Source organism: Ostrea edulis, chromosome 1 (genome assembly GCF_947568905.1).
Source record: "Ostrea edulis chromosome 1, xbOstEdul1.1, whole genome shotgun sequence".
Classification (NCBI taxonomy): Eukaryota; Metazoa; Mollusca; class Bivalvia; order Ostreida; family Ostreidae; genus Ostrea; species Ostrea edulis.
Genome location: NC_079164.1, coordinates 3,349,580 through 3,376,249, shown reverse-complemented (window position 1 = coordinate 3,376,249; position 26,670 = coordinate 3,349,580). Strand labels below are relative to the sequence as shown.

At 35.7% G+C, this 26,670-nt stretch overlaps 2 protein-coding genes across 6 annotated transcripts in view; one reads left to right on the top strand and one right to left on the bottom strand.

Moving 5' to 3' along the window:
- Positions 1-26,670, bottom strand: part of LOC125664485 (uncharacterized) — a 299,224-nt gene that overhangs the window by 9,276 nt on the left and 263,278 nt on the right. The window contains exons 4-10 of one of the 2 annotated variants that reach the window (XM_056151374.1): positions 22,374-22,483; positions 21,746-21,795; positions 21,386-21,517; positions 15,747-15,795; positions 14,482-14,583; positions 13,996-14,045; positions 13,344-13,826 (exon numbers count right to left, since the gene is read on the bottom strand). In XM_056151374.1, the coding sequence (XP_056007349.1) occupies positions 13,678-13,826; positions 13,996-14,045; positions 14,482-14,583; positions 15,747-15,795; positions 21,386-21,517; positions 21,746-21,795; positions 22,374-22,483 (642 nt within the window). In that variant the 3' untranslated portion in view covers positions 13,344-13,677. Of the gene's footprint in view, positions 1-13,343; positions 13,827-13,995; positions 14,046-14,481; positions 14,584-15,746; positions 15,796-21,385; positions 21,518-21,745; positions 21,796-22,373; positions 22,484-26,670 lie in introns of those variants that run through there. The other variant, XM_056151371.1, reaches the window with a different exon arrangement.
- The window catches only part of LOC125664562 (multiple epidermal growth factor-like domains protein 10), a 182,250-nt gene that overhangs the window by 85,284 nt on the left and 70,296 nt on the right, over positions 1-26,670 (top strand). The window lies entirely within an intron of this gene.

Sequence of the window (26,670 nt, the reverse complement as noted above, 5' to 3'; positions counted from 1 at the left end):
TAGAGCGTGGTACATGTACATTTTGTATATGCACTAAACGATACAAATTTATGTTGCATGAATGGGATATGATTTTCTTGGGTACAAGAAAACACGCCAAGTACTATGCATGTAACTTCAGATGATATATTTCATATAGCAAATATGTTTAAAAACCTCTCAAAAATACGTCCGTGTTTATATCTTTACATTCCCCTATATGACCAACAAGGAGTAGTTCCAACTCTCTCTCTCTCTCCTTCTCTCTCTCTATCTCCTTCTCTCTCCTTTTCTCTCTCTCTCTCTCTCTCTCTCTCTCTCTCTCTCTCTCCAGACAGTGTTCATCTTTGATAAATGAAAATTACATCAGTAATCAGTCTTCGATATGCAAGAGCATGTTCTGCGTATAGTCAGTTTTTAAATCGAGGTAAGCTACTGACAAACACGTTGATGGTACAGGGGTTTCAACAGTCTCGATTGAAGTCAGCATTTCGCGAATTCTATGGTCGTTGTAATGCTGTCTGACTTGTTTCATACCGATTGTTAAGCCGTTCTTGACACACTGATTTTGACTGCGGATAACTCCGTTTACCTGATCAGGATATAGGACTCACGGTGGGTGTGACCAGTCAACAGGGGATGCTTACTCCTCCTAGGCACCTGATCCCATATCTGGTGTGTCCAGGGGTCCGTGTTTGCCCAACTATCTATTTTGTATTGCTTATTGGAGTTATGAGATTGGTCACTATTCGTTATCTTCACCTTACATCAGTCGGTGGACATGTCATTGTTTATACCGACATTCAGTCTATTTCTAGAATTGCTTAGTTTCACTGATGTAAACACATCTCATGTGTATGTATATATCCTGAACAGGTATTGCAACGTATTTACATTAAATTCTGGGATCGTACCTGGTCAATTCCAAGAATTGGGGTATTGAACAATAACTAATTTAAGCTAATTGGTATGATTTTAGTGGACTGCCAACATATACAAATACGTCCTAACCTTATCTAGGTTAATTATAATCAAACAGAGAATCACTACATGTATATCAATCAGAGGCAAACAACGATAAACTGGTAGTGCTAACTTTACAAAATCTAGAGCCCAGTCACCCTCGGATTACCCCATATACTGTAGGACGCCTTATTCAGGACGGACAGTATATGTGGTAGCCCTTCAACCACTACACTCACTGTAGGATGCCTCATTCAGGACGGACAATGAATATAGCGGCCTGGACGATGGTCTGTTCAGCCAATGCGGACGACACCAAAAACGAACTATGGCTAGCCTCTTTACTGGAGGTCAACCTCTTCGCGGCAGGCCAGACTTCTGATGGCCTTCCAAATTCACTATCTAACTGTAAGAACAGGCGAGGAATTGTTTACCATGAATACTTTATTAGTACACATAATCTCGTCCTCTCTACTTGGCTGGGTCTTCTATCAGAATGACACAGCCGACTGCGGAGTCTCGGTATTTATACACAAATGAGATCACGTGATATAAACAGTGACTAATTGAAAACTCCGCATGGTTGTACCGCAAATATCCGAAATCATAACAGTATCAGTTATTTTTCAAATGGACTCTGGGAAGTTGTTTAAGTACATGTATAGACAACGTGGTATATTAAACTACTTTCCCCAGACACTTAGACAATGAAAAAAAAAGGGGGGGGGGGTTCCACTTTATTTTGTCAATGATCAATAGCTGTTATTTTTATAAGCGAATACAGACATATTGGGTGATCCCCCACTCTTTTTTATAGTAGTTTTGAATAAGAAAAGTGTAAACTTAAAAATATTGAATAGCATGAGCGCACACCCCCTCCTAATGATCATGATCTGTTATTTTCATATGCGAATAAGGATGAATTGAGTGCCCCCTATTCTTGATAGTAGTATTGAATGAGAAGGCTTACATTATGAATTGAACCATGTAGCGAAGGATGACACCTTTCCCCGACAATTTAAGACTTCGAAGATCAGACAGAAAGGTTTTTTTTTTTTCTGCGACGTGTCTGTTTCCAAGAGACAGTATATGTAACTACAACATACTTTTTGAAAATGAATTTAATAAATATCATGCATGTATTTTCGTTTTTTCAATGTGCGGGCCAGGCCTATCCAGAACACATTGACGAGAGAGAGAGAGAGAGAGAGAGAGAGAGAGAGAGAGAGAGAGAGAGAGAGAGTATGAAGTGTTTACATCACCTTAGGGTTATACCCCAGTTTTCCTAATCATGGGAATACTAATAATACGTAATAATACGTCAATACTGATATAAACGTTTAGTAACAATCTTCACAACACATATATATATATATATTATAAGATTGGTAAAAGTTGGAGTGTCAAGTTGGCTGGTCAAATGTTCCCATAGCAAGGAAATGGTCGACATCAACCCCCCCCCCCAAAAAAAAAACTGGAGGGGCAACCCGTCCGCGATACTACGGTGTCTGAATATTTATATCTGTACATGTATATATACGTCCTACCAAATTGCCTTTGTTATATATGTGTACCTATAAATGTGCATCTATCATATATACAGTATAATCTGTCTAAACCGGCTATGTGTGGTTCCAAAGAAACTGACCGGTTTACACAGAGTCCGGAGTTCAGAATGTTGACAAAAGTGAGAGTTGCTTCCCTTGTATTCACTATCTATGCATAGGTGTGTCATGATTGCTAACATTTTATTATATCACAAAAGAATTCAAAATGTAAAAATATAAATGTCAGTGCTTTATTGTCGTGCTCATTTGAAAAAAATATAAATTTTTATTAAACAGTTTAAAATCTGGGAATTATTCGCGCAATTTTCTGTTGGTAAATTGTCGATTTCGTCTACATCATCGCCGTTATCAATTGCTACATTCGGTACGTTCGTCAAGTTTGTGTTGTGTTCGTCTAAAATTGGTCTTTCCCAGCTTTCGTTGTAAATGTATCGCTTTCAATTGTCTCAATTTGTGAAACGGAAACTGATGTAATGCCGAGTGATCGACCGGACATGGCGAATTGTGTTTACTAACTGCAGATCATCACTGTCTGACTCGCCGGAGAGCTCCGAGAAGTCCACGAGGGGAACCCTGCTTTTGGAAAACATAACGGGATTGTTACCGATTTTATTTCATTCCAAGAATGTATCAATTCATCGATTAATTGAACTTTGTCTTTTAATGTCAGTTCTTGTCTCTGTCGTTAAGGGGAGGACGCCATTACCTCGTGCGTGGTGCTGTCATAATTGAAAAGTGCACCCCCCAAAAATCAGGTTTTATTTTAAACTGATCGCGACTCATCGCCAGTTGCACTATTTTACTTACCTGAGGCTCCCCTTGAGACACCCTTTGTGTACACCGCGTGTGATCGACCGAATACCGACAGGTTGGTCATCGTGGGATGGCTGGTTTAAATGCGATAATTATAGCTAATTACTAGCAGTTGGGACCTCGTGTACACCGAATACAATTGACCGTAACAATTAGGGTGGTGTATCATCGAGGGGCCGGTTTACAAAGGATAATTAAAGTTAATCAATAGCAGTAGGGACTGTGTGAGTCGGCCAATATACAGAATACGCAGTATCCGGAGTACACAGAATTATTAATAAAGGCTTTGTTAAAGAAATGTTAGGGACTATATTTTGTGGCCGAAATTGACAGAACGCCGGAGAACTCGAGGCCGGTTTGGACAAATTACACTGTATATATATATATATATATATATATATATATATATATGATCCTCTGGGATCCGGGTTAGAATAGGTCCTCAATACCCCCTTGCTTGTCGTAAGAAGCGACTAAATGGGGCGGTCTTCGGATAAGACGGAAAAACCGAGATCCCGTGCCACATCAGGTGTGGCACGATAAATAACCCTTACTGCTCAATGGCCATAAGCGCCGAGCATAGGTCTACATTTTGCAGCCCTTCATCGGCAGTGGTGACGTCTCCATATGAGTGAAATATTCTCCAGAGGTACGTTAAACAACATTCAATCAAACAATCATATGCGATATAGAAAACAAAATCTGCCACAAGAATGGTCCAAGTTTTGAATTGATCACAGGTTTTCGACGTTTTAAAGAAACCACATCTTGCTGGAAGATAATAAATAATTATTTGCTGTTATTCTATTTTTGATTTAAAACGTTTTAACAGTAATATTTAATTTCAACACGCATCATATACATGTGCATACATGCATGTACGTTAAAATTGATGTAAGAAAACTGCTTTTAAATAAAACACCGCATGAACACGTTAATATTATTAGCAATACGTTTTATGCATTATATTTGTATTAAAGATAGTTTAAACTTTAGCGAAAAAAGTAACAGATATCCGAACTATCTAGCTCTTGAGATATAGCGTATCAGTACCCATTTTTGCCGAAAATGAAAACAATTTGGTACGATTTTTGTAAAAAGAAAATAAATTGGAGTTATTAAAGGTCTATGCGTGTCTTTGATTTGATTTTTTAAAATTCAATTTATTCTTAAATAATCTTATTTCGAAAAGACAGGAAGTCCAAAAATATTCCCGTGACCCTTAAAAACGAAAGTAAAATAATTTCCATTCATCATGCGGTTGATTTTTTATCCGCCTCCGTGACTCGAAAGGCAGACATCATCTGCATTTATTATGTGCAGATGTTTATGGCAAACTAGGTAAAATAGTAATTGTTTGACTGGACATACATGTACTTATTAAAGCTAATAACGTCCCTTGTTCTTTATAACAAACTAAATGACTTCAGTATCTGCATTGTTACCTTTAATTTTTGTTGTAGCAATATTCCATTTAAACCTGCATTTAATGTTTATGTCTCAGCTGAATCGATACCCGAGAGCAAGTTATGCACATGATTGATTTCTTAATCCAGACAGGCTACTAACAAATTGAAACAAATTTCACATGAAAATTTGCTGCAGGATTTTTAAAAACCATTCCATCATCTATTGGGTAAATTGTAGGTTCACTGTACATAATACTTTTGTCTGATATCATCTATGCCTTTTCAACACTTTACACGACCATTCCTCACGATGAATTAAAGAATAGACGTTTTGCGATCATAGGCAGTTGCTTCTTCAACAAAAATGGAAAACGGAAATATTCATATCTAGTGATCAGTCATCCAAAGAATTACTTTTGTAAACACTACTCTGATTCCACGCACAAGTACTCTGAAGTTGAAATAAAGAATATGCTAGAGGTCCTCATTGACAATATCTTCGTGGTCTTTGGTGATCAGGTCTTCCACCAGTATGTTGGAATTCCCATGGGCACGAATTGTGCTCCTTTGTTAGCTGACCTGATTCTATATTCATATGAAGTAAAATTTATTCAAAAAGTTACACGCGAGAAGAAATCTCTTGCTGTGGCCTTCAGATATATCGACGAAGTTTTGTCTATTAACAATGATAACTTTCATTCATATGTCGATTCGATATATCCCCGTGAGTTCGAAATAAAAGACACCACACAGTCGTCCACTTCTGCTTCATACTTAAATATGTTATTGAAAGTAGACATTAACGGCAAACTGACAACTTAATCGTATGACAAACGGGATGATTTCAGCTTCTCCATCGTCAACCCATATTTATGTAGCAATATTCCATTATCACCTGCATATGGTGTTCATATCTCTCAACTGATTCGATACGCAAGATATTGTTCTGCGTATAGTCAGTTTTTAGTTCGAGGCAAGCTACTGACAAACAAGTTGATGGTACAGGGGTTTCAACAGTCTCGATTGAAGTCAGCATTTCGCAAATTCTATGGTTGTTATAACTATCTAGTTCGTCAATACAACCTATCATTGGGTCAAATGCTGTCTGACATGTTTCATACCGATTGTTACGCCGTTCTTGACACACTGATTTTGACTGCGTATAACTCCGTTTACCTGATCAGGATATAGGGCTCACGGCGGGTGTGACCGGTCGACAGGGGATGCTTACTCCTCCTAGGCACCCGATCCCATATCTGGTGTGTCCAGGGGTCCGTGTTTGCCCAACTATCTATTTTGTATTGCTTATAAGAGTTATGAGATTGATCACTGTTCGTTATCTTCACCTTTCATGTTTGATAAATGATTTCTAACTGAAAACGACATGCTTATAACAAAACTAATAATAAACTTTGGATGTTTTAAAGTTACTGTCGCCAGTTAGATAAATTTTAAAACCCTTGGTTTCGGTATATATCTTTTCAGTACACTTACGTATCAACAGAAATACTTTGTTAAAATTTGCGGCATATGTAATGATTTCACTGATTGCATGAAATTGAAAAATTATGACGCTTTAGATATCATACACTCCTAATGCCGGTAGATATTCTAAACAAATTATATAAATATGTAATGAGCATGGGATCTTTGTTATTAAATACATTTTGAATTTGATTTTTACCGTGACCACGAAGGCTGATATGATGTCGTTTGATAAAGTATGCATGCTTATTCCCTCTGTTTGATGATATTTTACGAGATATATTATACATTTATTGCAAGCTAGTGAGGGAATATGCAGATTCATTCACCCAAGAAAAATCATATTCCCCTCGGGCGTTCCCTCGGGAATATGATTTTTCTTGGGTGAATAAATCTTCATATCTCCCGAACATTCAGTTAATATATTTGTTTATCATACCGAAACAAAGTAAGACCGCTCATCTATATGTTGTATGCACAGTACACGACACGAGTTTTATGCGTGTTCCACGCAACGCGGTGGAACAAATTTGCCCCAAACACGGTGGACCTTTAAAATTGTCGGCACCTTTGAAGTCCTATTTTTCCGCGCTAGCTAGACATTGAAGTCCACGGAGGATCTCCGTGGATGCCACCGCGCATCTCCGTGGATGTCACCTGTACCTCCGTCGATGCCACCGTGTGATAAAACAAGGAAATAATTTCCGAAATGATTCACCCAAAAAACCTTTTCGCTTGGCCAGCATACATGCCCTCACCCCATTACTTATTTAGAAATTAGCTATAAATCATTCAATTCTTGTAATTGTTGTTTAATGATACGTTGGTGTTTTCGGTTCATATCCGTATGTAGACTTCCCTGCAGACGTTCACACCTTTTTATGAAACGTCCAAATTCTCGACATCCTGTATATAAACACCTGTGTTATTCCTACCACTCGTCGGTACATTGTTTCACGGCACGTGCAGCACAATTTCACCAAATAAAAGAAGGGTCATGAACAACGACAATCACATGCCAGTCATTTCAATTTGATAAACAGCAGTTCAAAGAAATGTGTACCATAAGCAATAGTTTATTTTTACGTAAGGTTTTCATTGTAATTAGGAATATGTGATTAAGGTCAGCTATATACATGTACATGTTTACATTGGATATGAATTTCATTATGTACTCAACTGTGAAGCAATGTGAGCAAAGAATCAAATTTTTATCACTTAAACAAATAAATATTAAAACTATCTTTACTTTTAAACAAACCTTTAGAAAACTCCGTACTTTCATTAGGAAAATTTCATTAGAATGCCCATACTTCACATTAATGATAACACGTTTTTTTTTTTTTTAGTTTTTTTTTCTAACTTGATAAGTACTTTATTACACGCATGTATTATTTACTAAATGTATATATAACAGCTTTTTGTCTTTATATTTTTATATACCATTGCATAATGGTGATGCGATCCAATAAATTGAATTGAGTACATGTAGTCTTGAAATATCACAAAGTAAAGAGTTGACAACGATTGAAATAAAAATGCAGACGTTTTCTCGTTTATTCAGTAACTCAATAACTTGCACGTCTTCTGAATGAAAGTTGTAAAACAAACGTACTAGGTTTTGGTCAGTTATAACATAATACGGGGGTAAAATTCATCTAATCTCCGCTAGCAATGGGTTTTGAGTCAACTGTGCCTTCGTGCACGAATAATCTCGGCTAACGAAGATGAAAAAAAACCCCTATTTTTTATGATTACCAATGCTCTCTCTCTCTCTCTCTCTCTCTCTCTCGCTTTCATTATCTAATGCATCTAAAGATTAAATTAAAGATTTTAATAATCGATAGCGTATATGAATAAAAGCAAATAACCGTTAAGTCATTTCTGTTTATATTTATATTAGTTTTTTTTCATGAACTAGTTGCATTTGACACTGAGGATTTACATCCTTAAATATTGATTACAAGCACGTAGAATCGGAGAGGGTGTACTTTGAAAACTTGAAAGGTTTTCGTAATCGGACAATTTAAGCACCATTTTTGTTGTTATTTTATTGCTTGTCAAGAAATTTACACAACTTAACCGGCAACATACCCCTTCTGATACATTGAAAAATATAAGTAATGTTAGCACGGGGCTCTATAAAGTTCAATCTGCAGTTTGGTCATACTTCGTCATTCGATAACTTATTCAAAATAAAAAAAAAAATGTTTGTCGCGTTAGCGGTACTATGATGTATGACTATAACAATGACCTGTGTATAACTTGTACATTCCATGCAAATTCGAAGGGGTTTTCGCCTCAGTAGAACAATGGGAGTCAGCTAATCCGTGTATTTGAAATCAACAGAAGTGCTTAGCTTCTTGCGGAAAGTGTGAAATGTATTGGGTCGGCGTAAGATACCCGTGATCTTAGACTAGATCTGATATCGCGCCGACCCAATATATTTCACACTTTTCATGAGAAGTCAAAACCCAAACTAGCTAACCGTAATTTAGTTATACTGTGAGAAAGACCCTAGGAATTTGCATGGTATATACTTATTATACAAAAATCATTGCATTATCCAGACACTCCCGATGAACATCTTTTTTTATGAAAACCTCTATCAAAGTACATCGAACATAAGTCTCGGTCAAATGTAATTAACTCGGGATTTTAAAAATAAATCACTCGATGGTTTGTATTTTTGCTTCTATTAATTACGTAATAAATTAATTCCAATTTGTTAATCATCGACAATGCTCTAATTTCTATATTGGATAAAGTTATATTTGTCAAGATGCATATCAACACAATATGATGGAGGTAATTATGTTAAACAGCGCATTTGTCACAGAGAGAGAGAGAGAGAGAGAGAGAGAGAGAGAGCACATCGGTAATTATTAAATATCTCTATCACATGTTGTACATGTATGTTTTTCATTTACTGAATATACTAATTCGCATTCAAAACAGGAATTGCCTGCAAGTACGCATTATTTAAACATAGAATTTAAGAATATTTTAATGAAGAAAGAAGACTAAAAGAAAAAAAGTCAAAACTAGGTTTTCTTAAAAACATAATATATAGTGTTTGGTATCGTTGGAATCGGCTCAATATGCTGAAAAACAATATAAGTATCAGGGGGGAAAATATTGACATTTTTTCTTTTCTTAAAATTCCACCCTTATCTTGATTATTTGGCCTGCGGCACATTTTCACATCTCCCGCAAGGCGCCCGTGGCCAGAACAAAGCTCTTAGCAGCTGTGTGTATTCGCAAATAACACACCGTGGAACACGGAGGACACGGTGTATCTCCGTGGATTTTCCTCCGTGGTCTTTCCACGGTGGGGTGTATAAAACTCGTGTCGTGTACTGTAGCTGAGATCGCCCTAACGGTAATACCGCGCCGTCAACCTATTCGAAGGTACAAACAACGAAACACAGTGATATGATAACAATATTTTGTATTTCCATTCTCCTTAAATGCTGATTTACTTGCTTGGGTTTGTATAAATCAAAACCAGGCAATTTAAGAGACCCATTTATTTTGTGCCTTACGAACTATGAAAGTAGAATGATCCGGACATCTTGTGACGTCACAATACACTTCGTCTACTTTGACGTCAATATAGAAAATGCATGGGGCTGCCCAAGTGGTGAAGCATGATAGAGAGATATGATGTTTGAGAGGGAGATATGAAGTTTTATCACCCCAGGCACACGACTGTCTAGACCAGTCAGATTAGACCAATCAGGTTATGCGTTGCATAAAATTCTCATACTGAGGTATAATAATATTAAGTGTTACGTTCAACGGAATTTATTCCCAGTATGGTAACGTAGAACTATATCTAGGATTAATTATGTAGCAATACTCCATTATCACTTGCATATGGTGTTTATATCTCTCAACTGATTCGATATACAAGAGCTTGTTCTGCGTATGGTCAGTTTTTAAATCGAAACAGACTACTGACAAACAAGTTGATGGTGCAGGGTTATGAGATTGATCACTGTTCGTTATCTTCGCCTTTCATTAATATGTTTCCCTATAATGTAGAGTATGTAATTAAAGGTACTCCTCAACGAAATTGATTTGGAGATATGATTGATTCGAAAATTTGTTAAGTGGATTGATATAAAAGTATAAATATAGTAAGGTGCACGTTTTGTAACGACAGGTTTTATTTTCTTTTCATTTTTATTTTATTGATCAATGTTCGTTATCTTCGCCTTTCATATATGGTGGCTAATTTGGAGTTGAATTTTATGGATGCTAACGACCTTTTTATTTTTTAGACTTTGAAAGAGAAAATAAACACTCGTATAAGGAATACAAAATAGAGACGTGGGTAAACACGAACCCCTGGGTCTACCAGAGGTGGAATCATGTGCCTAGGAGGATCAAACATCCACTGTCAACCGGTCAGGTAAACGGGTTGATACATAGTCAATATCAATGAGTAAAGGAAGTCATTACAATTTGTATGAAACAAGTTTTGAACTTCAAATATGTTAGAATACAAGACTGAGCTCGTTTTTGACGAAAATGTTGCTTAAGTTGAGATATTTCCTTGTTTGTAAATTTTAGTTTAAGGAACCCCAAATAATACATTATTTTTACAATCAAACAAATGACCATTCAATTTTAACCAATTCGCATATTTTCAATTTGTCTCTATTTGTATCTGGATAAGGTTTTACGAAATCCAGCTATAATGTCACCCGATCTCACTGGTGCACACACTTTCCTAGTTTTAGTTAAAAATACGTTGCCTTTGAGCTCAACGCTATCCAGGCCGTCAGTGAAGCACGATAGGTCGTAACGTTTCACTAGCTCCGTAAAGTCAGGGTATTGTAAACATTTATTGATGCCACATACATTATTAGATTAGATTTTTATATTGTTAGAAGTTTCAGTGTAGGTACTTTATGTGTATATACTTTTAGAGAGTTAAAGCGGAATGTTCATTCTGCTTACGTTTTCTCGACACCCTCCCTGGTAACGGTTTCTTCCTTACCCACTGGTGTCTCCATCAATATATATATATATATATATATATATATATATATATATATATATATATACATTGTTATTCACTAATAACAAATTGTCTGTTTTCTTCTTTTCCTCAATTTGTGAAAGCTGCGTTCCGCACGAGTTCTCTTTCCTTGAATTGAACAAACTTCACAATGAGAAATCTCGTTGTCTGAGTATTCTTTCATCCCATACGATGCTCTTTGTGAAATTCTATATCCTTGTGTATATCAAGTGTTTCTTGAATGAAACTGGTTATTTTCTCCTCGCACTTATTCCCGTTTGTCTCTTGAACGCCATAGAAAATCAGATTGTCTCTCGTGCGTCGTGATTGTAAATCTACATGTCGGTCATGGAATTCTTTCATTTCCCAATTCATTATGTTTATCTCCGCAATTACATTGGCATTGGAAGTTGAATACGAGAGAAAAACCCGTGTATTTCAAAACTCGTTTTTCCATAATTGATCAGGTTTTAGTGTTGTATTTTGAACAGAGGATCATTTTATTGGCGTCGTTGATAGGGTAGTTTTGCCCACCAGCACCGCTGTCATATCCCACTCTGCGTGATTGCAGATGAGAGCTATTTTGAGATATAAGAATGGCTTGGTTAATTTAATTACTTTACTTGGTTAAATGTAATTTATTCATACATCGTTTTTTGCTGATTCTGTTTTGTGGCCCGGTAGCAATTCTAATGGAGTAGTATTTTGGTAAAGGTAGTCCAAGATAGTTAGGTGACGGGGGCAGTCGGTCAGGAAACATTGAAGAATACCAAGATAGAGGATGCGGGGTCGCCGGATGGCAGGATTAATCCGGTGGTAGGCGTCACGCGGGGGTATGGTGGGCACTGGAGAATGGACCTATCTGGAGAGGAGTTGTGAAACTGATCATTGTTTGTTATCTTAACCTTTCCGTATGAACAAAACAGTTAAATATGAGAATGCAGTAGAATTAAATGAAATGAAAGGCATGTGCTAATATGGAGAATTGGTGTTGTGAACCACTGACAAATAAAATGGATGTTTCGGGGTTTCAACAATTTTGTTTAAAGTAAGCATTTCGCAAATTCTATGGTCAGGACATAGGCCCCAAGGCGGGTGTGACCGATCAACAGGGGGTGCTTACTCCTCCTAGGCACCTGATCCCAACCTTGGTGTGTCCAGGGGTCCGTGTTTGCCCAAGTATCTATTTTGTATTGATGTTACGAGCTATGAAATTGATCACATTTCAAGGTCATTATAATGATATAATTTGCAATTACAAGCTATCATTTTGGTTGAATACCACCTGACGTGTTTCATACCGATTGTTATGCAGACCATTCTTCACATACATTATTTTTGTCTAAGGATTATTCCGTTTACCTGATCAAGATATAGGGCTCACGGCGGGTTTGGCCATTCGACAGCGAATGCTTACCCCTCTAAGGCACCTTATCCTACATCTGCATATCCAGGGTCCGAGTTTGCCCTACTCCTAATTTCGTAAGCTTTGTGGGACTTATGAGATTGACCAATGTGGGTTATCTAGAGTTGTTTGCATATTTTTATATCAACTATAAAGTCGTTATGAATGATATGAATATTTCTCTCTTAAATATATGAACCTCTAGTCCTTAAATCCCCAAACCTTTAATTGAATTCTCGTATTCGTGTTCAATTGATATTCTTATCAGATGCATGCCTATTGTTTACAATATATGCGCATCTATTCAGTCGTTTACATCACCCTGATTTTGACTACGGATTACTCCGTTGATTAAAGGAAGTTACCTTTCAGTAACCGTTTAGTTACCTTTCAGTAACCTTCCACCCCCTTTCAATAACCATACAATCACCTTTCACTAGCCACTGAGTCACTCTTCAGTAACCTTTAAGCCTACTGAATGACATGGTTTCATCCTGGGATTGTTTACAATTGTATTTCTGAGATTATTCGTCAATAACGGTATAAGTTATTATATTCGGCGCTTTGCACTGCAGATTCAGAGATATTTGTTGAATCCTCAGTTTGCATTCTAGTTATCGTTCTTATAGTTTCGTGTAATGTATGCACCAATATAGAAACGCAAACTAGTACAAATGAACGAAAAACATGGGGGCTGTAAAGCATTTTTAGCACTATAAGAGACGCATGCTTGTATAGTTTGATGTACACGTGTTCTTCAGTAAAAATCGGACATGTACAGAAAACGTTTTATAGTTTTTCATGTAACAATGAATGACTTTTGTCTATGACATGAATTTCCTTGTCGGATATGAAGTTTCGAAATTAGTGTTGCGACATTCCTTTCAATATCACATTCAGATTCTTAAAAGTTTAGATTATGAAGAGGAAATATACGAGGTTACACAATAATCAAGCTGTATCTAGTAGGATTCTATCATACAAGTTTTACGGATCATCATCTTCACGGGCTCCGGGTTTTGGTTCTTATGGTTCCGCACTGATCGGTAAGATATAGTCTGTCTGATCCTCCCCAGAATTGCCTTGATATGTTGTTTGAAGACGTAGTCCTGTGTACAAAACCAGCTGTCCTTGACCTTGAGTAGCAAGTACGTAAAGTGACTTGATCTGCGCATCTGCATGAAGTAGCACATTGTCATTATGGTCGGAGTTACAGGATTCTAAATATGTATTTGTATGACGTATCATATTGTCAATTAACAATTTGAGTTACATAATACAATATAATTTTGTAATTAGAAAAGTTTGTCTGGTATATAATGAAAGGTAGAATAAATGTCATACAGTTTCGAGCTATAGCCCCGTGCAATCGTCGAAGGTTGTAGGCTATATATCTGAGGAAAAAATAGAATAAGTACGTAGTTGAAAGTTACAAGCATTAGCAATTAAAATACAGTTTTGGCGATGAGACTTTAGCTTCTATATAAGTTGTATGACACGTGTGATCAAGCAATATAAGTTTTATATATTCCTAATACCTTCACATCAATATTTTCAAAACTAACAAGAAACGACACACGATAAAAATGTGCATTCTTATAGACAAAAGCATTCGCTGTAATCCAAATGAAGCAGAGATGCTGATGAAATAAGAAATATCACACAGATGGTGAAGCTTTGAAAACTCCTGTTACTAAACAGGAATCTTTAAGTAATCCAATAGCTTCTCAATGATTGCAATAATTGTTATTGAATTCCATTTTAGCCTATTTTCACACCCAAAATGAAAACGAAATAAAAATCAAATAAATTATAATTCGGCATACTTACACGATGGCAACCAATGATAAAACGATAACCACGCTTTGTATAGATGGTGAGGCGAGGAGTCCAGGATTAACATTGTTCATCAATTCGTCCCCTTCCTGCCCTCTGTAAGATATGTCAAACGAACAATCTTGAGAATATTTCTTATGTACAAAAATGGCATAAATGGCATAAATACTATTTTTGTGGAACCCACGAAACGGCCAACTGCTCCTGAAGCAAGAAGTCATAATCAATTTAGCCTATTTTAAGTTATATCGTAGAATGGGGAAAAGTTGATCAATATGAATGTTTAAAAAATGAAAGATAGAAAGAAAATTGAAGCTGTCATTACAACACTTGCACATTGCTATAGTTATACGTTTATCTAAAAAATCCAAATAATGTTTTTTTTAAAAAAATAATCATATCTCAAAATCAATTTCGTTGAGAATAAACTTTCATTGCATACTGTACAGTATAGGAAAATAGTCCCAATACTACATAAGTGGGTGAATCAGTCTCAATATTACATAACTGGGTCAATCAGTCTCAATATTACATAGCTGGGTTAATCAGTCTCAATATTACATAGCTGGGTTAATCAGTCTTAATATTAATATTACATAGCTGGGTTAATCAGTCTTAATATTAATATTACATAAGTGGGTTAATCAGTCTCAATATTACATAGCTGGGTTAATCAGTCTTAATATTACATAGCTGGGTTAATCAGTCTCAATATTACATAACTGGGTCAATCAGTCTCAATATTACATAGCTGGGTTAATCAGTCTCAATATTACATAGCTGGGTTAATGAGTTTTACAACTTTTACGTTACAATATCTTCTCCGAGAAATTAAACGATTTATGTATGTATGTTGATTTTATGCGCTCACACCAGGAAAACGCATTTTGATGTAAGATAACAGGTCATTGTAAAATTTTCACTGGGTAATTACAAGGATTAACAATCTACATAATTATAATGCATGCATATATTGCTTGATTTTTCAAATGAAACAACAATTTTACACGGCAAAACAAGTTCTTTTGAAATGTCAATGTTTGGTCCTTTGATTTCAGCATCATAAAACAGATATAGTGGTGTAGATTTTTAGTTAATATCAATACTTTCTCAAAACCAATAATCAGAACTTATCAGTTAATAAGACGTGAAGATAGTGGACAGTGATATATTTTTCAAGCTTAATAAGTAAATGAAAGGTGAAGATAACTAACAGTGATACATTTAACAATCTTAATAAGTAAATATTTCTAACAAACCTCTCAATCAAAACACTGTGAGTTACTCGTTCTCTTGTCTCCTCTACCACTGATCGTTGTCCGGAAATAAAAAGAAAACATTAACAGAGAGATACACGCAACATAAAGAAGTGTACAGTGAGACTTGTCTAATCCGACATACACCGGAAACAAATTGTTTTTTCGGAATACCCAGTGCGTCAGAATAAACACTGTATGACTTAGAAAACTTGGACGCGATGCTCCTATTTCCCTGGTCCCACCTCTGCTATGAGGTTGATTGTTTATTATCGAATTTGAAAATTGTGCACACAGACATTCAAATAGTATACTGGTCAACAAGACAGGATAGATGCTCCTATGTACCTGGTCCCTCATCTGGTGTGTACTGGGGTCCGCGTTTACCCTTCTATTAATTTTGCATCCTTTACAGGATCTATGACATTATGTCAGTCATTTTTCAGCGGTTATGCGATTGAGCACTGACCGTTATCTTCACTTGTCCATCTAAGCTGTGACAATTGTTAAGACATTCTGTGTTTACTGATTTTGACTATGGATTACTTCGTTTATCTGATCAAGATGTAGGGCTCACAGTGATACCCACTGTTCATCAAGAAATGCTTACTTCTACAGTTGTTGATGTCTCCATAAAAGTAAAGAATTCTTGACGGGACGTAAAACAAAGACGAACAGTCAAACTATAAAAACCCAATTTCACTCTGGTATGACCAGAGGTCCGCTTTTCCGTTAATCTTAATATTGATTTGATGAAATCGATCACTGCTTGTTATCGTCACGTTTTAAGTGGCGTATAACGACTGACAAAACTGATGTCAAATAACGTTCAAGTTCAATTACTTTACAACTTTCTTTCAACGTTTTGGTCGAACATTGCATCACTATTGTCAAACTGGGCAAGCATCATGGAGTGGTCGGTTTCATATTGTTTAACATCCTGCTCGAAAAATTGTCACTGATACGGGGAAGAGTTATTTTTAGTGCTGCCGATATGGTTGAAAATGACGTCCTGAACTCATTTATATCAAAAGGTCCCAAATTCTTTGCCCAACACGAATATATTGAATTCTAACGTGTTGTTCCACGACATATGCCGGAAATGGTTTAAATCAAATATAATTTTTTAAAAAGTCAAAAGAAGGTGTAGTGAATGTAAAATCATAAACCTTTCATCAAAATAACCTCGAAACGTATGACCTTTCAACAGTTTATACGGTTATTACTCACAATAGATTAAAGACTAAGATTTTTGAAATCATACATAACTGGTTTTTTTTTCAAATAATGGTGCACGGAGATAGTCATATCTTTTGATAAATCATCCAACAAAAACACTTTGTTGAAAACCACTCTGATTTCAAAATGATGCTGGATAGTTTCTAGTATACCAGTTCCCCAAAGCACGCGAATGTGCATGAACACTTGTTTCCCTTGTCGTTGCTAAGCGGAATTTAAACACGCCGCCAATTGCATTTTCGCCTTAGGTACTGAGGAATGAAAATCGTGAGATAAAAAGAAAAGCCCAACGAAGTTTGAGTATACTAAGCGGAGGCTTGAGGGCGGCAAATATATTTAATATTATCTTATATTACAACATAAAATCATCTATAAACTGTTGTTTGCATTAATCAGATTGAGGGGTTGAAGAACTAGTCGTTGTTTGGCAATTATGGGTTCCGAAGTAAATTTGGGTACGATAATCGAGGGGTCATATACAGACTTAATGATTTCTAGAAATTTAAGGAATGTATCTTGGCAGTCTGTAAGATATTTTTTCGGATGCAGTACTGACTAAAATAAGTATCGTACATGGATTTAACTGTGCCGCCGACCGGCAATGGCTTTTTTATTATTCTATAGTATTGGTGTGTGCCCCTGTATCGGGATCTACAAAGTTTACATAATGATTTACTTTTAAATGTTCGAACTCGTCTTTATCAAGAATATCATAAGCTTTCCAGCAATCGCTACTTATAGTTGTACCGGGCTGTATGTTGGATTTTATTATTTCAAGCAGAGTTTCTCGTGTTCGATCTACCACTGTTGTTAAAAAAGCACCTTTTCGTCTCCCTTGTGAAATTTTCTTTCACCAAGTTCACTTTCGTCAATTTCAACAAATTTTCGCACTCCTCCTATTTTTTTTTCTGAATTCTTCTCTAAAATGCAGGTACACACTTCTCTGGAATAATTATACCAATCAACAACAGTTTGACTTGCAATTTCAAATTCATGTCTCATCAAACTTTCACTAGCTTTGGATACCCAGAAATATCTTATTAACAGAATTGTTCCAGCGTTAATTTGAGCTTTTCAAACCAGCTACCAGTCCTGATGGAAATGTTGTTGTTGCTGGTGTTGTTAGAAAATCTCCATACAAATCCGTCGCTTTGTAAGCTGTTCAATTTGTTGACATCAACACCAGTGACGTCGTATCATACAAATATTCATGAGAATTACGTATACAAATCGCACGTGGCCATTTTGCTCAACGACGGATTCAATTTATTTTGGAACAAAAAATGTACGTCTTCTTGCATTATTTTTCATTTCGGATATAAGAAACTGATTACTTTGTCACCTTTTTACCATTTGACTGTTTGTCTCTTATTTTACAAGTTTTATCGCATTTTACGGCCTTTCTTCGTTTTGATTCCATGTTTACATTAAATATCCATCAAGTGAATGTTCTACATCCATACGCATAGCCCAACGTAGTTCCAAATTTAAGATAAAAAACAGCGATTTTAAACAATTTACTGTAAGCATCAACTTAATTGCACCTAGATCATGAAAAGCGAAGATAACGAACATATCACAATATGACTGAATATTTAGTCAAAACATCAATGTTGGATAGTAGAGACTTTTACAAGATTTCTGTAAATTGAGCCTTGACAAAGGTATAGTGCGAGCAGCGCACGGAACTCACGATAGATCATGTATATTTCTTGCTTTGGCGTTCAACTCCTCATTTAGATAAGACTGTTGAAACACCAACTTTGTAAGTAGCCTGTTTCCATTAAAGAACTGATCATACACAGAATAATGTTTGCGTGTCGACTCAGTTGAGAAATATACCTCTGGTGTATCCAGGGGTCCGTTTTTGCCCAACTATCTATTTTGTATTGCTTGTAGGAGTTATGAGATTGATTATTGTTCGTTATCTTCACCTTGCATAAACACCATATGCAGGTTATAATTGAATACTACTACACAAATATGGGAAGTTGACGATTAAGAAACTAAAATCAATCCGTTTGCCATAAAGTTGAGTTGTTAGTTTGCCAATAGTATCCATCTTTAATGAAATATCTAAGAACGCATCAGATGTGAAGGACTCGGTCAATTCGATATATCACAGTGAAGGCGAAATAAATACACCAGCAGGTCTTCGACATCTGTTTCATATTTTGATATTTTTAATTGAACATAGATGTCGCTGGCAAAATAACAACTCAAGTTCACGACATTAGCTTCTCCGTCAACTCTCCGTGTTTACGTAGGGATATTCCATTATCACCTGTATATTGTTTTTAAGACTTCCAATTAATTCGATACGCAAGAGCATGTGCTACATTTGATGAGTGTTGTTTTTAATCGCAACAGAGTACTGATGAATACGATGACGTTACAGGGCTTTAACAATCTCCTATTAAGTCAGCATGTCGTAACTTTTATCGTCGTTATAACACCCCGATTTACCAATATAACCTATCATTCACTGAAATGCTGTCTGACGTATGCAAGGTGAAGATAACGAACAGTGATCAATCTCATAACTCCTATAGGCAATACAAAATAGATAGTTGGGCAAACACGGACCCCTGGACACGCCAGAGGTGGGAGCAGGTGCCTAGGAAAAGTAAGCATTCCCCGTTGACCGGTAACACCCGGGGTGAACCCTATATCCTGATCAGGTAAACGGAGTTAGCCCCAGTCAAAATCAGTGTGCCAAGAACGGCTTAACAATGGATATGAAACACGCCAGACAGCATTTGACCCAATGATAAATTGTATTGACGAACTAGATCGTTATAACGACCATAGAATTTGCGATATGCTAACTTCAATCGAGACTTTTGAAACCCTTGTTCCATCAACTTGTTTGTCAGTAGCTTACCTCGATTTAAAAACTGACTATACCCAGAACAAGCTCTTGCATATCGAATCAGTTGAGATATATAAACGCCATATGCAGGTGATAATGGCATATTGCTAGATAAATATGGAAAGTTGACGATGGAGAAGCTGAAATCATCCCGTTTGTCATACAGTTGAGTTGTCAGTTTGCCGTTAATGTTTACTTTCAATAAAATATCTAAGTATGAAGTAGAAGTGGACGATTTTGTGGAGTCCTTTATTTTGAGCTCACAGGGATACATCAAATCGACATATGAATGAAAGCTATCATTGTTAATAGACAGAATGTCATCAATACATCGAAATGTGGAATTGAATACCACAGTGAGATTTTTTCTTCTCACGTAGAAGTTTTTGAATAAATTCTGCTTCATGTGAATATAGTAACAGGTCAGCTAACAAAGAAGCACAATTCGTGCCCATGGGAATTCTAACAGACTGTTGGAAGACCTGATCACCAAAGACCACGAATATATTGTCAATGAGGAACTCTAGCATATTTTTTATTTCAACTTCAGATTACTTGTGCGTGGAATCAGAGTGGTGTTTAACAAAGTAAGTTTTTGAATGACTGATCACTAGATATGAATATTTCCGTTTTCCATTTTTGTATTTCATACCAAGTGTTAGGCCGTTCTTTACATACTGATATTGACTACAGATTATTCCATTAAATACCTGATCAAAGTATAAAAATCAGGGTGGATGTGGCCCGTCATCAGCGAATGTTTACTCATCTCTTTTCATTGTTATCTTCATTTTTTCATGCTTTAAGCACACTTGGAGGTGCGCATTTGAAGTGGTTAAAGGGACTGGTTCACGTTTTTCGATGCTAAAAATTAAAAATGTAGCTCATTTAATGTTGAGAACCAACATTTAGACCGTTTGAGTGCAAGGGTAAGAGCAATATTTTGGCTTTGATTTTGTGTTATGTAACCAAAAACTCGAGTCTGTTTATGTAAACAAACAAACCAGTGAAACGTTAATTTTGTAATGTAAAGCATCTTCATATTGTACAATCACAAATTTTAACTTTTAGATGACACAGTTTACCTAAAGAATACTTGAGATGTGATATGTAATAAACTTGGATGAATATCTATTTATTTTGAAAACCCCGTAAACAATAACACACCTCAATTTTTGTTTTCAAAACAAATAATAAACTCTCTATAATGAGCTTCCGATATGACGAATAACCTTAAGTTTTTAGTGAAACCTTCTACACATATTAGACTGTAGATTTTGATTATTTAAAGTGAAGAACAACATTTGGAAGAGAATCGTGAATCAATCCCTTTAAAAGGCATACTCTAATTACTTGTGCCTTTACAGTTTTCATGAGTGGAATACTGTCGGTTGAATATCACAGTGACATGAATGTATGGTTTTAAAGAATATATTATTGTTCCCCTTAAAACTAAATTGAAACTAAGATGTACGAAGAATATATATGTGTAATAAACTAGAAGCATAAGTATGTTGGGGAATTAATTTACCTGGGCATCGTCCGTTGACCTTGTTGCATATTCCTTTGCAATCTGCAGAACACTGTTCCTTACAGCGTCTGCCGTAGTATCCATCAGGGCAAGTTTCACTACAGTTTACACCATATGTTCCTGCTTCACATTCTACAAAAACTCAAGCCTTCATGAATATATCCGATTCCAATAGCTATGCATGTATTCATATACTCAAACTATAATTATTGCAATTAAGATTCAATGCCTTAAATACGTATATAGAATTTAATATGTTTCAGGAAAGCTCCAGGATATATACACATTGAAACTTTGAAATGATTATTTGTAAGGCTGAGAGCTATTTCAATGACAAATATAACATAAATTCTTATTTACCTATACATCTATTTTTATGTAGGATATAATCAGTACAGCACATTCCTAGGCTGAAATTGAATACATTCATGAATATCTGTTATGGTTTTCAGGACAATAACACGATTGCTTCAAAATTAAAACATGCTCTAGAATGTAAAAGATTTCCTCTTACCTACACATATTACGGTCCAGCGTGGCAGATAAACCAACAAAATGCAAAAATATGAAATAAATTAGACCCTCCATTTTGTTCACATTCCAACCAAACCAACCTACACGTCCGTATATCAATATCAATGAAAATGACTCACAATAGTATCTCCCTATTACCCAAGAAATACATAAACTGAAATATATGTTCATGTATTTCAATTAGAACAAATGCTTGATTGAAACATCTTCAAACAATTTTTCAAAAATCATTCCGAATAAAGATAAATGACGAAAACCGAAACACGTTCAAAATATTTCGACGAAAATGATCAAGAGGAAGGATACTAGGCAAATTGCATGTTTTGGAGTTCATGTAACATAAGAGGATACAGATACCGGTAGATAAGGACAGGGCGAACAGAGATTGCTGGATGCATCGGGGGTGGAATCATGTGCACAGGAGGAGTGAGAATCCCCCGTTGACCGTACTCACATGCTATGAACCCGATAGGAAAAGACGTGTGTTGTATATATAGAGGTCCCGAAGCGTGCTACTACACCTCCAAAGCGTTTCGTGTCGTTCCGTGCAAACCGTTCAGCGTTCTGCAAATAATCAGGAGAAAAACCCAGTTTATTATATATATATATACTCATATAGCTCTGCCTTCGGTAGTTTTTGTTGTTGTATATAGTAATAATATATTTGTTACACTTGTATTTGCAAGTTTCTCTCTTTGAATAAAAAAATATTTTCATCAAAATTGTTTATCGTAAATGTCCGCATAATGGAAAGATCGACCTGTATATAACTTGTATATTCTCTGTAAATTCCAAGTTGTTTTTTTTTTACCACAATAGAGGTGAACAGCTTGAGCTAATCCGGGTTTTTGACATTAACATTCGTACAGAAGGTATGGAAATCGGCGGGGCAATTGAAATATGTCAAAAGAGATGTTTATATCTTTTATCTCTCAAAAATGAATGTAGTTTTCTATATGTTTAAAAGTGAGGCAAATGCAACAATCTAAATAACACTGGATGTTAGGTCCGCTCAAAAATGAATGCAGTTGTCTATAGGGTAAAAATTGAGACAAATGCAGGAATCTGATCAAAATTGGATGTTAGATCTACTAGCATGTATATTAATCAGTACTGCAGTTAGTCACTATTTGTTTTATTGATTCATTTATATGCTTGATTTCAATCTATTTCAGTCATATGTTGATTGTTTCTTTTTGTTTTGTATTTTCCCTTGTTATGCAAGGTAACATGATCTTATCGATTGGCTAATATTATGTCTAGATGCATCCCCTCCCCTTGCACCCCTCCCCCCAAAATTATGCTCCAGTCTTTGATACGTGGCGGATTTTAAAAAAATCATTTTATCTGTTGTTATGCATGGATGTAAAAATGTAAAGGTTTATTCAACATATGTTTTGAGAAGAGGCATAAAATATACAAATTGCACTCATATTTAATGTACAGAAATAGCGTAAGACACGCGACTTTTTTCAATGAATTTAGTAGAACAACGAATAAATTGAATAATCAATATGCCATGACAATACTAATACAGTCTATGCATCTTTTCCCTTTATTTCCAAAGTAAGAAAAATATTAATTTCCTTTTATTCCAATGTGTTTATAAGTCATTAAACTATTCCATGTTTAAACTAACCTTAGGATGAAACAAATAAAACCGAACAAATCAAAGCGTGCATGTCATGTCTATCGTTTCGTGCAGACCGTTCACAACCCTCTCCCCGCCCAAAAATGTTTCAACATTTCCAGACGAGAAGGTTTTTGAAACCATTTTATCTATTTTCATACACGTACACATACATATACAATTTATAGCTTTACTTAAGATCTGTCTTTGGGAAGAGGCATGGGATATACACATTGCAAACACATTTTAACGACACTCAGAATGAATGTATAAAAATAGCGAAACAGAGGCGACCATTCCATATTCAGTTTCAATGAATCTAATAGAGCAATGAATCAATAGATTTAATTAATCAAAATTTTGTGACGTCACGATTTTTGCATATTTTTCTATAATTTCCAAAATAAAAAAAATATTCAATTGTTTTTATTCCCACTTGTTCATAAGACATTGATCTAATAAGTAAAACTAAAATATATACCACGTTGTATGTGAGCAACCATTTTGAAATGAATCATTATCATTTCTTTCTCAACCTTTTTTATATCTAAAATACTGCCATTATATGGAAACTATTTATTACTTGTTTAAACTAACAAAAGGATGAACCAAATCATACCGAAAAACAAATCAAAGCATGCAGGCTGCGCCTACCGTTTCGTGCAGACCGATCACAAAGCGTGCAAGCCACGCCTTACTATGTTACCAGCGTTTCTTGCAAAGCGATTGGTGCAAACCGTTCACCGTCCCGTACAAAAATCGTTTCGTATCGTTCCGTGCAAGTGGTGTAGTAGTACGCTTTAAATATATAAAGATGTAGTTAGTTCGCTACTACATGTGTACCTACGGTCCCAGAGCATCAGTTTATCGGTCTATGTTTCTATTTATCTATCTATCATTACCAACGCTCGTCATTGTGGTGATGTATATATCCTTGTTTGTTTCACCTCGTATCTAACTTCAGATTTGACATTTTGGATGTTGGTGTTTTATACGAATATACGTATTTGTAAGTAAAGAATTCAAAATGCTCTTTAATAAAACACATTTTGACTTGTAAAACATCCGCTAGCATTTATGTAAATTAAATGAAATTACCGGATACGAAAATCGTCATTCTGGAAGAACTTAGGATTTTGGTGTTCAATGAAGTGTTTCGAAAGAAAAATACCAAAACAGCAGTGGGTTTGAATTTCACTGCATTTGTAAAAACAAAAGATACTGGTTAAAGTGTCATTTATATCGTGGACCATAACTGTGGTTGTATACTTGGCAATGAGTAGTCATTATTTGGTAAGTTTTTAACAAACGTACCAAAATAGTCTTTCCAGGCGTGTTGTGTGACTACTTCATGAGGAATGTACATGTTTTTTGGAATTTTCAAACATTTAATTCGAAAAGTTCATTGATTGAAGATAAGAAACAGTGATCCTGTGAAAATTCAAACCGAGAGCAGGGCAAATCCGGAATCCTCAACACATGAAAGGTTAGATCACGAGGCTTAGAAGAGTTCACCAATGACACCAGGGACGCGTCTACATTAAGATTAACCAAAGATAGCACACCACGACACAGTAATGCGCCTGATCAAAATTAGTGCCAGCGTTAAACATTAGCATCCACAATACATACTGTTTCCGTTATTATCATTACCCATGCTTCAAAATGGGACCATTAATATCATTGTCCATATTACATGATATCATCATTAATATAATTATTCAAAACTTTAAACATTAATCTTGAAATAATTATATACACTATGTAATATCATCTTTGCTATCATCCTCCAAACTACATAATGCCACCATTAATATCCATACTAAATGATGACACCATTAATTTCACTATCCAACCACCGTTAATATCATTATCCACACTACATAACACCACCGTCAATATCATTACAATTGCATAAATTTACTCCTAACATTTACATCACGATCCCTGGGGCGAGGTCCCTGCTGGCGGACTATTAGCCCCCAGGTTCTCCACAGCCCAGTAGCTAAGTATTTCGTTACTAGCTTGAATGTACGGATGTATATTTAATTGTTGTGATATAAGTTAGAAATTTGATTCAAGATTAAGGATGATATCTCCCTCATGCATATCTATGATCTTCTTTGTATTGTAACTGTTAATTGGTTGATTGTTTAAGTCTATTACCACTACTTCTTAATCGCTATTCTTCTCATTTCGTCATGCTATAAATCTAAAACACAACAATCTTTTCAGTGCATTATGTGATACGATGATTAACTTTTGGTGTTCTCAGATAGCCGAACATCCAGGTCAGATATAAGGTTTGGGATACGAAAAGGTGGGAGGATATCTCAGTTAACCGGTCTTATCTGCCAATTGGCTGTTGATGGAAAATTTGAGTACATTTTGCCAGTGCCTACTGGTTAAATCAAACAGTATGGAAATATTGCATAGATGAAATATCCAATTACAGGATTGTAATACTACATAAATACTAGCTTTCTTCCTACATAGATATATACAATGGATAGTTTTAATGCTCCAAAATATCAATAGCCGAAGGACAAACAGTCATTTCAAACTGAAAAACAATGATATAACATGTGAATAATTTCATACTACTGAAATCTAGTGACTTTAACGGTGAAAAGGATAGCAAATTACATATTCATCTAAACCTCTGGTGTGTCAAAGGGTCCATGTTTGCCCAACTCTCTATTTTGTATTGCTTATAGGAGTTATGCAATTGATTACTATTCGTTATATTCACCTTTCATGCACATCATGTGCATGCACCATGCAGACAATGTCTACATGAACATTATTTCTGGATTTTTTTGTCTATTTCATCATATATTGTCTTACTTGTAGATTCAATACCATTCACTATACAGTTTAATATTTGATCCCAAAACTGTGTAATACTTTTGTTTGCCGTCATACAAGTTTGTCATTATATGTATTAACATTTTAGTATTCTAGATACCTTCCAATTATGAAAAATGATATATCTAACGAAAATTATTATTTGAAGATGCATGTCCTGGGTTCACTATATGGGATATCACTGTCGGTTATGGCGCCGCGTTATTTTAAGAGTTTTGATGACTGTTCCGTCGTCAAGCACCTATAATTAAGA